Source organism: Protopterus annectens, chromosome 7.part0, assembly GCF_019279795.1.
Source record: "Protopterus annectens isolate FY-2018-M chromosome 7.part0, PAN1.0, whole genome shotgun sequence".
In the NCBI taxonomy this organism is placed as follows: Eukaryota; Metazoa; Chordata; order Ceratodontiformes; family Protopteridae; genus Protopterus; species Protopterus annectens.
This window is the reverse complement of record NC_056739.1, coordinates 630,672,155-630,687,198: the sequence shown is the minus strand read 5'-3', so window position 1 is coordinate 630,687,198 and position 15,044 is coordinate 630,672,155. Positions and strand designations below refer to the sequence as shown.

At 41.0% G+C, this 15,044-nt stretch overlaps 1 protein-coding gene across 2 annotated transcripts in view; it reads left to right on the top strand.

Annotated features, from left to right (window-relative positions):
• Positions 1–15,044, top strand: part of TTC39B (tetratricopeptide repeat domain 39B) — a 1,202,733-nt gene that overhangs the window by 817,068 nt on the left and 370,621 nt on the right. For both annotated transcript variants that reach the window (XM_044077204.1, XM_044077205.1), the window contains one exon: positions 857–922. In XM_044077204.1, coding sequence (XP_043933139.1) covers positions 857–922 — 66 coding nt within the window. The remainder of the gene's footprint in view (positions 1–856; positions 923–15,044) is intronic.

The window sequence follows — 15,044 nt, the reverse complement described above, 5'->3', positions numbered from 1 at the left end:
ATTTTTCAGTAGGGTGCCAACATGTTTTTTTCCATTCTCTATGTTCTGTTATTCAGTTTGTACCATTAGGCAGACAGGATTAACATACTATTTATATTATACAGATTTTATTTTTTTTTTCAAATCAGATATCATTATGGTCTGTGCAAGGATTGTTTCATTGAAATCATTTTACACACTGGCCCTTGCGAAAATGAACTTCCTGTTTGTAATTCAAGACATGCACAGTGAAGACCTATGGTTTGGAGCCTTGCAATGTTATTGTGTGTTCTGTAATAGCCGACATGTGCTCACAGAAGTGTGGCTAATAAAAGACTTGTGAAAACAGATTAGTCTTGAATGAGGCAGACACTATGTTAGGATTCAGTTCGCTGAATCCTGATGGATACAGTAATGTTTTCGCTTACTCCTTCCTAGTCGTCTTCTCTTAATTTGTTGATGCCACCAACATAGTACTTAATGAACCGCTGAGCACTGGGAGAAGGTATGCCACACAGGGAAATCAACACCCACATCTTGAGGAAAACGTTTGGTTAATTAAGATGCGGGGTATTATAGTAATGCCTGTGTACATTGCTGTATATGTATAATCAAATTTTAAAGGCAGAATCATTGAAGTGTGCAGACAACTGATACTATTTTTTAAGGGGAAAAATAATAGATGGACATAATACATAATGTTGCCATATGGAAGGTCAAATACAAAGTTTTCTACTTTTGTTTTCATACACAGTTGCTGAGGTGTTTTTTTATTTTCACATGGAAATTAGAGGACCTTCCACCAGCATTTGTATATGTTGAGTATCTGAACAGTATTGGATTTTATTGTTCTAATTTTGATATTTTTCTTTCCCAGATGCTGTCCCTTTTGCCAGCAAGGATTCTCAGACTTCTAGAATTTATTGGATTTTCAGGAAATCGGGTATAGTAATCCACTCTACATTTCAAATGCATTGTTAAAAAACAGTAGTGAGCAGATGATGATCAAAAACATTTTCTTTGTTGGATACGACTGCTTTCAGTTTGTCTTGACAAGTGAGGTAGCAGTGCTTTAGCTGAGGGTCATTATCCCAAAACTTTTTACTTTGCACAACTGTACAAATTTTGTAGCAGTATGACAAATGTTGCAGTCTGCTGTAATGTGCTGATTGGACTGCAACAATAGCACAACAGCCATTAGACTATCTTAAGGTGATATCTCAGTCTCAGGATCTCTGTAGTGCATGTGTGCCATCAGAATTTCCCATCTGTCAGACTTACTACCGTATATTCTCCTTTTGCATTTTTTTTCTCTTTTCAACCTAATTATTTCTTCTCTTCTGTGAGCTCTGTGTGTTTCCTCTCCCTTTCCTTCTCATTTTCCTTAGGTTCATAGATTCATAGATTAGTACTAGGCTAACTGCCCTTCTGAGTTATTTTTTAAGCCTAGCCAGTTACCCCATGTAAGAATCAAACCCTCTACCTTGTGTCTGTAGGGCAAACACCTTAACCATTATGCCAGCCTCCCACCCCTAACAATGAATTATTGCATTTGATTAAATTTTTGTTTTGCTTCCTTTTGAGAGTTCTGTTTTGTGTGGTTTTCTAAAATGTGTTATGTTTGCGACTGCATTTTCTTTGATTTGGGTAAGCTCCAGTCCTCCATTACTTGTTTGAACTTGGATTGAAAAAGTCTCTGCATGCAATTTCTGTGGGGATATTTTGTCCACGTCTTACACATACTAGTAGTATTTAAAACATGTAGGCATGAACATTTTCTTTGCAGAAGATCAAAAATTTCCTTTGGCATTTATTCTTCCCCTTCAGTCATCAGTCTTCCTAATCTTGTGAGAGGCAAGCTTGCAAACCCTTCTTTAAAGCTGTCTAAAGATACTTCTACGGGTCTTAGACTAACTTTCATACACAAGCCATAATTTCTGGTATAGATGTTGTTCAAACTGCAAAATCCTACATGCATTTTAGATATTTGGAGTTCGGGCAAGTAGCAGGGGTGGCACCTCTATATTCAAATATGTATGTGTGTATGTTATATGCTATTTCACACACACACACACACACACACACACACACACACACACACACACACACACACACACACACACACACACACACACACACACACACACACACAACTTCTGGATGTGGATTTCGACAAATTTAGAGTGAACTTTTCACCCTAAGCTGTTTACTGTTACTGAGGTAGAATGTCTGCAAAAGGATGGTTATTAATGATAAACAGAGTGACCATAGGATAGGATGTTAAGAGTCTAATTTGCTTCCTGTAATTCTGGAGTATTTAATGTAATATGACTTTTGTAACTAAGAAACTGTTTAGGCCAGCTTTCTTTGTTTTATATATGAGTTTATGCCAAAATACAGAAAGTCATGAAATATGTCTAAACTTTCATAAAGCTGTCCAAGGATACACCCGTAGAGCTTAGAAAAAAAAATTGCAGATGCCCTGCCTTACTATAGAGAACACACTTCATAGTCTCACAGCAGTTAGGGAAGGGCAGACCCCTTCTCCAAAAAAGGGGAAATATGCTCCTGCACCCAGTCAGCACCATTCTGCTTCTAACAAATACTGACAGCAGAGATCAAGCAGTTATACTGAACAACCCAAATTGATATAATTTACAACATCCCCTCATACACAAACACAGCTCCAGACAAACCTGCAGCATTGCATTTACAGTGGCAGCAGAAACACCAGAGGCACACGTCAGTTTAATCATGTCTTATATGTGCAAATTTGCTGCACATGCCTCTGGATTATTGACCCCGACGTTAATTAAAACATCAACATCTGTAACATGCTGCCTTTATAATCAGATAACTTTCTAACTTTTCTAGTCCAATGTTATGTTCTAACAGAGGACTGTGTTGCTGCACTTCTAAGAAAGATGATTGTTTCTTCCACTGGAAGTTTGTATCGTTCATGGGATATCTTGTAACTACAATGAATGCAGCTGTTTTGCTGGTTGTAGCATCTGAAGCTTTTCTGTAATTTCTGTTTAAATCGTATGTTTTAATGTTTTTGCTTTTCTTATTTACTGTTCGAAAACTTGCAGTCATACACTGTCTATAATGTTTACAGTTGTTCTGGATGTGATTGAAATGTTTAGGCATACTGGTGTGCTATGATGTATAGCAAACCATGTCATCCGTGACTTGTGGTATTTTTGACAGCAATTTAACTTGGTCAGGCTTTGTGATTTATGATTTCAGAAATGGTTGTTAAAGTTCCTGTAGCCTATATCATTTCTATAATTCTTTCATTGGAGATAAATTAATTTTTTTCTGTTTGCAAGATATTTGATCAGAATGTTTTCGGACACCTTCCATTACAGCATTTACTTGGGGTTGTTTGTCAGTTTTGTTTTCTGGTTAGAAGCTTGGTTTGAGAATTTTTCATAATTTTATTAGAAGTACCCATTTTTGGACTACGGTCAGTGGTACGTAGACATTACAGATAAATTATGATGCAGTAAAACAGTTATGATAATATTTCACTTAATATTGAAAGCTTAATAAAACTCATTTGATCTCTGCATTGTCTCACCTGAATTCAGAAGACATTGTTATATGGGAAGTATATATAATTCCCATTGTTTTGCACTGAAAATGACTTTAGGTATTCTTTGGTTTTTAAATCTTTAAACAAAATGTTTTTTCAGTCTTTTACCTTGAAAACATTTGTGTAATGGTACTGCCCTTTTTTCTTTTCAGCTTGGAAACTTGCCTTGCAACTTTTCTCACTGGTAACATCTGCTATATATGCATCTATTTTTTGCCTGTGAGCCGAGTGTTTGCCATGCCTGATTTATCCTGGTTATACTGAAATGTTTTTCTTTGTTTTAGCAATGAGTTTTCCAAAGTCCTTGAAAATTTTCATTTTTGATTGCATTTTAAATAATGGATAAAAACTCTTTACATTTTTGTACATATTGTTGGAATCATTTGTCCAGGTTTATATGGAGATGTAGGGAAAACTATCTCCTGATAACGTTATGAACTGATTTCTTGTCTGAAGAGTTGAATGATGCAAGAGAGGTCTGGGGTATTTAGTCATGGGGTCACACACAGTGATGTAACATGTTGCATGTTAATATTTTTAATATGTTTTAGCTACTGGACATTTTTCAGGCAACTGTAGCTAAACTTCTGAATGCTTTTGGCTGCTATTACTCTTTCCATATACGTGCCTGGATCTATAACATGATTTGACACTTTTTTCCAAAAATTGTCATTTATTTCCATGCATAGTCTTCTCACATCCCACCCCTGTTTGCACTTCAGGCATTTGACTGTAAAGAAAATGGAAGGTAATAATATCTGCAGTAATGGCTGCATTCATAAACATGTTGTTCCCTTCCTTAAAACCCATACTGATGATCTAAACAGTGATTAAGTAATGCTTGTTTTCAAAGAGTCTGCCGCCTTCACCATCCATCCACAACCAAACATCTGTCTGCGCTTAAAGAGAAAGTAGTAATGGCCACATTAATATATTTCATCTTGCTGCTGTCATACACAGCCTACTTGGTTGCTATAATAATACCAGTGATAATTTAAAGAAAAGTAAAATTGAATAAATTGCTGGTCTGGGCAGTCTGTAATGTAACAGCTACCCACCAATCTGCCTGGTATCCTGGCAGTATTTACTGTTCAAAACTTACCTGCGAGAGAAAATTGTCTTTGAAGATTGCTGCTTTGGCAATCTATGGCCAAATCACTAGAGACTTCTTGGGGAAATATCAAGATCAGTTGCACTGAGCAACTAATTTCAGGTGCTTGCTTCATGCAACAACAGGACATGCGGCATGAAAAGTCATGTAGATGTTGAGTAAATTATTTCTTTAATACTGTTAATGTGCTAACAAAATAATTATACCTATAGTGTCCTGAGGGATTTTAAAAAGGTTATCACACCACCTGTTTTTTCTAACAATTGCTAATGACACTGAGATAAATCATCATCTGTGGTTAAGAGATTTAGAGAGCTAAGAGATGGATGGTCTCATTCAGTAAATATGTACATTCCTTTTGCCAGAGACCTAACTTGGTTTACCAAGAAAAAAAATGTATGGGAGAACAATGGGCATCTTGAGCAGATAAAAGAATGTGTCAGTGATCATAAAGAACTGAAGATTATTTTGCTATGGTAGTATCTTAAGTATCAGATTGGTTAAAGATTAAACACCCAAAGCTTACACAATATTTGTAGAGATTATTGTGATCTTTGAAATATAGTGGTCATTTAACTTACAAAAGAACTCCATTCAAGGGATGAAAGGACAAATTGGAAAGTATGAGAACTTAAGGAGAACTTCCATCTGTTAGAGTTGCAGCAGTCTAGTTTTGAGGGCAAGATGATCAGCTCTGCTAAAACAGGGAATACAAAAAAATTTGTAGGTAAATTGGTGAGTAAAGAAAAAGTGGCATTATTGTTGGTGTGTGTTTGTGTGTAGGGGTAGTAGTGTGGTCATATTTTGACCATGATACCTGAAACCACGAAAAGGCAAAACTACTGAACAAACATTTCTGCTTTGTTTTCCTCAAAGAGGAAGTGGTGAGGTGGCAGTTAATGCAAGCAGGTATGTTATTCTAGACAGGGGAGAGTTGCAGTAGATATGTAGACTTTTCATAGATGAGAGGATTCTGAAAAAAATCTAAAAATGTATGATGAAACAGTGAAGTGGGATAGGATTCTCCCCACAGTTCTAGAATAACTTTAAAACTGATACAGCTGACTGCTTTGTCATGGGAGGATCGTTTGCTGGATTATGACTGGAGATAATTATGAAATGGATAAGGAGTGTTACAGCAGCTGATAACAAATAGATAAGGTAAAACGCATCAGCTGCTGGGTTCATGTGAAGTGGAATTGTCATAGTAGCCCAGAAAATCTTATTTTGTTTGTGGACTAACAATCTGATTTGTTTTTTCTTACTTTCTTTTTGTTCCATGGAGGAAGCTTCACAAATATTTCAGATAAAATTATTTTTATCATAGGCTTGGAAAAGGGTACCCAGTTCGGCTTTGTTAAGGGCAGATCCTGCCTGTTAAACCTGGTTGATTTCTTTGAAACAGTCACCAAGGCCATTGACGAGGGGAAGGTGGTCCACACAGCCTACCTGGACCTCGCAAAAGCCTTCGATACAATACCCAACTCCGGCATTATAGATAAGCTCACCAGGTTAAATATAAACCCCTATGTCACTAGATGGGTTGCAAACTGACTGAAGGACAGAACCCACATGGTTAGAATTGCTGGAGCCATGTCAGACTCCAAACCAGTTACAAGTGGCGTCCCACAAGGCTCAGTCCTGGGACCTCTCTTGTTCGGTATATATTTCTCGGAAGTACAGGCCAACACGGAAGGATTGTGGCTGACCAAGTTCGCAGATGACTGCAAACTGGGCGCCATAATCGACTCTCCAGCCGACACAAGTATCCTCCAAAAGGGCCTCATAGAAACAGACAACTGGTGCCAGAGCCATGGCCTCAAGCTAAATTCCAAAAAGTGTATAGTCATCCCCTTTGGCAAAAACAAAGTGCCCACAAATTACCACATTGGTGGTAATCCATTAAGTACAGAAGAAGTAATTAGGGACCTGGGGACCCAAGTTGATAGCAATCTCTCATTTGACAACCACGTGGCCAAAGTGGTTAGAAAAACATTTTATATAGCCCACCTAATCATGAAGGGATTCACATCTAGATCAGGGGAGGTCATCGTGCCTCTTTACTCATCCCTCATCAGGCCCATAATTGAGTACAATGCCCCTTTTGGGATGTACCTTACCAGACACCTGCAGCAACTGGAAAGACCCCAAAAGTACCTCACCAAGAGGATCAAAGGGCTCAAACAGATGCCATATGCTGCCTGGTTAAAGAAACTCCAGCTCTACTCAGTGGCATACCGCCTGCTCAGAGGCAATCTGTGCCTGACGTATAAAGCCATGTCCAACCTGGAATTAATTGACATGCTGCACCTTAGAAAATCCAAATCCCATCGAGCTACGCGCTCTAGAGACCTGAACCTCAGCACTGAAATAAATAGGACATGCTGGAGGGGACAGATTCATAACCCAGAGGCTCCCTTCACTCTGGAATAAAATCCCAGTCCAGGTTAGGCAGAGTCCCTCATTGACTCTCTTCAAGAGGAATCTTGATGAGTGGATGGGAGATCGTAGGTTTACCCCGGGTATCACTTCTGTGTCACTGTTAGACAGAGGCACAGTATACTAACCTCGAAAAAGGGCATAGCAAAATGAATTTAAAATGGGTGGTGAAAGCCAAACACACTCTGGCTAGGCTTATAAATGCCCTAGGGCAGATACCTAAATACAGTATAGCATTATGACCCCTGCCAGGGATTTTCCCCATTTGTTACAGCAGATCCTGAATACATTACACAAGTGAAATGGCCAGCCTCCAGATTGCCCATAGGTGTGTGCGTAATGGGTGTGTGTGCTCTGCAATGGGCCATGATCCCATCCAGGATATATTGCTTTGCTTTGTTTGTGTCCATTGAGTGTTGTGACAGACTCCATCTCTCTTGAGATCCTGCATTGGATTAAGCAGGCAGTCAGAGAATGAAGGAAGGAAAATGCAATACATTTACCTAGTCACTTTGACAAAGATTGATTTGTAACTAGGAAGCACTGATGTTCTTCATTCCACATTGCTGCAGTCCTAACTATTGGGTAGTCCGCTGTCCAGTCGGCCCGAATACCAAAGTATATGGCTGACGTCGGTCAGGGCGCATTAGACTGACGTCAGTACGTCAGGGTACTAATGCGCATGACCGACGTCATATCCTCAGTCTTTTTTGCCGCATGGTCCGATGCAGAAGCAATTTTGCGAGTGCAGGTTGGCGTTCTGAAAGTTTCTGAAGTCAGAGTTTCAGACCGAATCAAAGTTGGCTAAGTACCCGTTGGGAATATTTTGGTTTTTCTTGCCTCAGTATTTAACCGGATGTCAGAAAAAGTGAATAACTGTATTTCTTGTGGGAAACAGATACCTCATAGGGATTACCATACTTTGTGTATACCTTGTTTAGGGCCTGAGCACGACGTTGTTGGATGCCGCTCTTGTGCTAGATTTAACAAACGCACTATTAAGAGAAGGTTAGACTGTGCCAGGTTAGTGTTTGGGAAGCGTTGTAATTATAAAATGCCGTCGGATGCTCCGACACCGCTTCGCTAAAAGCGCAAAGATAAAGCAGCAAAGCCTAGGGTGGAGGAACCGACAGTCCCAGACGTCGGTTCTTTGGAAGGCTCAGTGGAGCCGGAGGTTTTGCCAGGTATTTCTTTGGAGTCTCAGGGAGAGACTTTACTGTTACAGGATGTATCCTCTCAGGAAGTAGGCCAGGCTGAGGGGGCTTCTCAGGTGGCTGTTCTTCCCTCTCTTCCTAAGGTGGTTAGAGCCTCCCCTTCAGTTTCCAAGGCTTCTTTGAGGGGCAGGCCAAGTTTAGCTTCTGTGGGGGTTTCTCCTACTGCTTCAGGATCTTTGCCTAAGAAACATATGCTTAAAATGGCAGAGGATTTGATTACTATGATTAGGGGTTCTATGCCCCCTCCTGATAAGAGGCCTAGGGTGGAACCTGAGTTTGAGAGTTTTGAGCAATGCTCGGAGGCTTTGGAGTCTTCGGCTGAAGACTTGCAGGAGTACCCTCCTTATTCTGATTCTGATGTGGATGATTCTACTCCTTCTGCTTCTCCTCCTGAGGATTTTTCTTTTTCAGAGACTCTGCATTCCATGAGGGAGCATTTTAAATGGGAAGGTCAAGATTTCTCTGATTCTAGGAAAAGGCTTGGGGAATTCTTGTTTTTACCCCAGCATAGGCCTTTAGCTATACCTCCTGTTTTGAATGTGGTGGAAGATGTGTTTGCAGAGGCTTCCCTGAATCCTGATTCTTTGCCTCCTGCCCCAGTTAAACCGGATAGGTATTACAGGGTGCCTGAAGCTCATAAGTATCTTTTTAAGAGTCCTAGGGCAGACCCGGAAACTGTCTCTCAGGGGCCTAAAGGTGTGAAGGCCTCAGTTGTTAAAAATCCTGTCCCTCCTGATAAAGAGGCAAGGGCTTTGGATAGATGGGGAAAGAAAGTGTATACTTCTTCCACTTTAGCCATGAGGGCGTTGAATTGTCAGTTTCACATGTTAAAATATCAGAATTATCTTCTTTCACAGTTGAAATCTAAGGTGGATGCTCTGGCTGAAGGTATTGAGTGTAAAGAGTTGCAGGATTTGGTTCATGTGTCTGAACAGGTGGGTAAACATTCCTTGCAGTGTGGTTTTGATGCTGTGCAGGCCTCCTCCAGGGTGGCTGCCACTGGTTCTGTTCTTCGTAGGCACGCCTGGCTGAGAGATCAGAATTTAGCTGAGCATGTTAAGACAAGGATTTTGGATGCTCCTTTACAGTCTGATGTGTTGTTTGGTTCGCCTGTGGAAGCAGTTTTGAAGAAAATGGAGGACAAGGCTAAGTCTATGCAAACTGTTAAAGATTTTTTGCAGGTGCAGCCTCCGAAGTTTAGTAGAAATTGGCCTACTAAGGGATGGACTTATCCTGCTTATGATTCCCAGTCTAGGGGTAGGTCTAGACGTGGTAGGGGCAGAGCTCAGGGTTCTTTTAGGCCTAGGACAGGGAGTTCCCCTGCTCAGACTTCGGGTGAGGGCAGGGGTCAGTCCTTTCGTAAGCAGACCCAATGACCTGCCTTTTCAGCTGCCAGTACGTTCTCGCCTGGCAGCACCTTTGGGAGGAAGGCTGTCTCTTTTCAAAGAAAACTGGGATTTAATTACCCAAGACAGATGGGTTCTGGATATTATTCACCACGGTTACAGGTTTTATTTCCATACCTTGCCTCCTTTCAAAGGCATGCCAGACATTCCTCCTCTTCAAAGAACAGAGGCTCACAAGCAAATTTCTCTGTTGCTCCAAATAGTCAGTTCCTGTGCCGGAAAGGGGCCTAGGATTTTATTCTCGCCTGTTCCTAGTACCAAAGAAGGGGAACACGTGGAGACCAATTCTGGATTTATCTATTCTCAACACTTATCTGGACATTCCCAAGTTCAAAATGTTGACGTTACAACAGCTTTTACCTCTGCTGGGCAAAGATCACTGGATGGTAACTTTAGATCTCAAGGAAGCTTACCTTCATGTGCCAATAAGACTACGTTGCAGGAAGTATCTGCGTTTTCGAGCTGGAAATTCTCATTATCAGTTCTCTGCATTGCCCTTTGGCTTATCTACTGCGCCCAGAGTATTCACAAAGGTTCTGGCTCCAGTGATAGCTTACTTCAGGCTAAAAGGAATTCAAATCTATCCTTACTTGGACGACTGCCTGATTCTGGCTCAAGAAAAGGAGGATCTTCTACAGCATCTGGAATATGTCATAGCAGTGCTAAGATGCCTAGGGTATTCTGTGAACGAAATAAAGTCCAGTCTAGTACCCTCTCAAGATATGTGCTTTCTGGGTGTGAGACTGAATACAGCAGCCCAGATGGCCTTTTTAACCCCGGACAAACAAAAGAATCTTTCCAGTTACTTCCATCATCTATCTCTTCAGTCCGGGCTGACTGCAAGGACAGTCCTTCAAGCCTTAGGGTTCATGGCATCTTGTATTCTGGTGCTTCCCAATGCCAAACTGCATATGAGGAAGCTACAATGGTATCTCAAAAATCTGTGGACACAGCACTGCCAGGATTTGGACACTGTCATTCAAATAATACCTTGCATTCAAAAGGAATTTTTGTGGTGGGCTCAGGAATGTCACCTAAACAAGGGACTCTCTGTGACCCGGCCAGAGGCAAGTCAGATTCTAACGACAGATGCCTCAGATATTGCTTGGGAGCTCATCTAAATGGAAAGTGGATACAAGACAAGTGGCCTGCCAGACTACAGCATCTACATATCAACATGAAAGAGATGTTAGCAGTTCAGTTTGCATTAATTGCTTTCAAGGAGTTACTTCTTCCAGGGCAGGTGTTGATTCTAACAGACAACACAACTGTCATGTGGTACATCAACAAACAAGGGGAACTCATTCTTACCCATTGTGCAGACAAGCAATGATTTTATGGGAGACTGCGCTCAGTCTGCAACTAACTCTTCAGGCAAGGTTTCTGCCGGAGCACAGAATTCCTTAGCAGATGTATTAAGCAGACAAATCATGGATCCCCACGAGTGGAAACTGGATCTTCATGTATTTCAAAATTGACAGTGTCATGGGGAACTCCAGACATAGATCTGTTCGCTTCTCCACTAAACCACCAGCTGCCAAAGTTTTGCACAAGGGATTTCATCACACAGCTTGGAAAGTGGATGCTCTTTCTTTCAGTTGGAAAAATCTTCATGTGTATGCTTTTCCACCTCTGCCTCTTCTTCCAAAGGTGCTTCTAAAGGTCAGACAAGACAAGCCAAGGATGATTTTAATAGCTCCAGATTGGCCTCGGCAGCACTGGTACCCATTACTGAGGAGTCTGGTAAGGAAGCCTCCATGGCCTTTACCCTTGATTCCACACCTGTTGTCTCAGAGGGAAGGTCATCTGCTCAATGTCAAGCTTCACTCTCTGCATCTAACAGCCTGGCATATTCTGTTTTGAAAGACAGCAGGTCTCAGCTTCCTCAACAAGTTTTAAATGTGATTATGGAAGCCAGACGACCTAGTACAAGGAAAGTGTACGCAGAAAAATGGAAGAGATTTTTATTTTGGAGTGCAGCAAACAATTTGGAGATTTCTGAGCCAAATTTGAGTGTGGCTCTTCAATATCTTACTGAGTTACTGGACAAAGGTTTGTCTTTCTCTTCCATTAAGATTCATGCTGCAGCAATTTCAGCTCACTATGATTGTGACCCACCATTGTTTTCGCATCCTTTGTTCAAGCAATTTCTTAGAGGGGCAAAGAATATAAGACCCCCACGTAGAGCTCCTACTCCTGCTTGGGATCTCAATTTTGTGTTGGAGAAACTTACTCTACAACCTTTTGAGCCTGCGGCTACTGCTGAATTGAAATACTTGTCATGGAAGACTGCTTTTTTGTTGGCCATTACTTCTGCAAGAAGGGTTTCTGAGTTGCAGGCCCTTATGGCAGTGGAGCCTTTTTTGATTTTTCATAAGGTTAGGGTATCTTTACGTACTAGTCCTTCCTTTATGCCTAAGGTGGTTTCTAGTGTGGCTTTAAACCAAACTATTCATTTGCCTACCTTTTATGCAGATCCCCAAAATAAAGGGGAAAAGATTTTGCACACTTTAGATGTACACAGGCTATTGCGTTATTATTTGAGCAGGACTAAGGATTTTAGGCAGTCTCAGCAGTTGTTTGTTTCTTTTGCTTTGAGTTCAAAGGGCAAGCCTGTGTCGAAGCAGACTATTTCTAGGTGGATTGGGTGTTGCATTACTTTTTGTTATTCCCATCATGGCAAGGAGATTCCAGCTGGGATTAGGCCTCATTCCACTAGGGCTACTGCCACTTCTACAGCATTTCTAAGGGGGGTGGCAACTAAGGATATTTTGGAGGCAGCTACTTGGAGTTCAGTGCATACTTTCACTAAGCATTATCACCTTCCTCTCTACTCTAAGTCTAGGGCTGGTTTTGCCACAGCTATTTTGCAAGGCATGTTGTCAATTCCTGCTTCCTTATGATTTGCCAGCCTCCCTTACCTCTGCTTTGGGATTCTACCCAATAGTTAGGACTGCAGCAATGTGGAATGAAGAACATAGTACAGTTTTGTACCTACCATAAATGTAGATGTTCGAGGATCCACATTGCTGCAGTCCAATTTACCCTCCCTCCTTCCCCTCTGTGTGTAGGGGTGGTTGTGTAGGTGAGCTTATATTCTGCTAATTGTGTATATATTGTACATATAGTTTTTGGTGCAGGTATTTTGGGAGTTTTGTTTTGGTTTTTGGCCTTATCTTTTCAGGGTCTTCTGACATCTGGGGCAAGAAAAGACTGAGGATATGACGTCGGTCATGCGCATTAGTACCCTGACGTACTGACGTCAGTCTAATGCGCCCTGACCGACGTCAGCCATATACTTTGGTATTCGGGCCGACTGGACAGCGGACTACCCAATAGTTAGGACTGCAGCAATGTGGATCCTCGAACATCTACATTTATGGTAGGTACAAAACTGTACTTTTTCCTTCACTGGATCGGTCATAGAAATTATCTGTTTTTTTTTCCTCTTTTTGATTTGAGCAATTTTACTGTGATAATGTCGAAGTTGTTAATGTAATCTAAGCTATGCAGTAAGCTTTGCTTTTTGTTTTATTTTCTTGCTATGAAAATGTACAGTGGGCTGAATATCATGGTTTAGATTTCTTTATGAAAGCTCTCTAAACCAAACATTGAAAGGGCAACTAATGTCTTTATCAAGGGATAATTACTTAACCACCATTGGATAGGTTAGCTTGCCTTTACAGTCACTGTTTGTCATTTTATTATTCCATTAACATGAAACAGAGCAGGGTACATTGCTAACACATGCTGCACTACGAGGTTATACCATATTTGTATTCCAGTAAAAGTTTTAACCAAAATTTTAATGGGCACTTCTCGCCAGTGAAGCACCCAGCACATAACATTCCCCTCACAAGTACATGGTTGCTGAGGCTGTACTAGACTGAGTTCTATACTTTGCTGTAAGATTTTTTTCACTTAGACTGTTTGCTGCGTTGGACCACATGTAAAAATTAGCTGCCTTCTGGGTGATTTGGTCCAAGATGGGGCACAAGTTTACTCCAAAACCCATCTCTCCTGAAAAGCCTTGTGCTTGTTGCTTTGTTTTTCATGCAGCAATTTTCTATATGCTTTTTTTATTGCTGCAGCTGGTACTTCTGTTTTAGGGCCCGTTTATATCATTCCAAGAAATCTGACAGAAGTTATCCTTTGTGTTTTCTTTTCATTCATAGCCTATCCATGATTCTGTATGACTAGTACAGTTTGCAGTGCAACTTCCACAACAGCTTGTTGTCCTGTACTCAGAATGATATCAGTTTAGTAGAAAAAGTCACTTTTTCAAGCTGCAGTGTGGTTAAGTTTCTTGCTGCTAGAGTGCAATGTGTACATATGCTTGAGGTAGCACTTAAAAGGTGAACTGTCTGTCATCCCATGTAAAAGCAAGTTGAGCTTTGATTTTCTCTGCTATTTGAATTTAGAACAGGCATTGACAAAGCCCAAAACTGGACAGTAAGATCCAACAAACAAAGCTAATTTTTCCACAATGGTAACAGTATCTGGAGCAGTGTCTGCCAGTGGTGGTGCAACTTTATTCAGCCCTTGTACTGCTGTCATCCTTCACAATCTGTCAGGCTTCTTTACCAACCACACAGGACTGTTGAACACAATTGGTCTGATTATGTCAACCCACTTAGATTGTTTTCCATATCTCAGCATGCCCTTCAGTATTTGATAGCATTTAATGTTCCTTAACATCTTTAATGTGGGTGCTGTGGTAGCGTTGTCACCTCACAGTAAGACGTTGTACTGTTTGATTCTCAGCTAGAGCATCTTCTGTGTGGAGACGTGCATGAGTGGGCGTACCTTCGTTGAAGGCTGTGCATCAGGGCCGGCAACTTGGCACGTAACAATCTGCTGCCAATCATTAGCGGACCGGAGTTCCGCTGTGGCGACCCCTAACCGGGAAAAGCCGAAAGACGCAACAACAACCATCTTTAATGTGGGATATAAATTTGCTCCCCCATTAATTTCACTATGAATGGCAACACCGAGTGTATTAACAGAGCAATGCCACAACCTACATTTGAAGGGTTCTGCAGTTTTCCTGTCAATATATCTGTGCCCATAATGTATAGACCCAGTATGGGGACTGCTCCAGCTGTAATCTGCACATGTGCTCGATTGCCACCCTTGTTTTTACCCCAGTGGCTTTTCACCACCATAGCATGTAGTCTAAAAAGTGTTGTGTGTGTCAGCTATTGCTATAACATGCTGCAGTCTACTGTTTCAATAAATCATAAGGGATACATAAGGATATTGGTCACCAAGTGGAATTAATCTGCATTAACCCATAG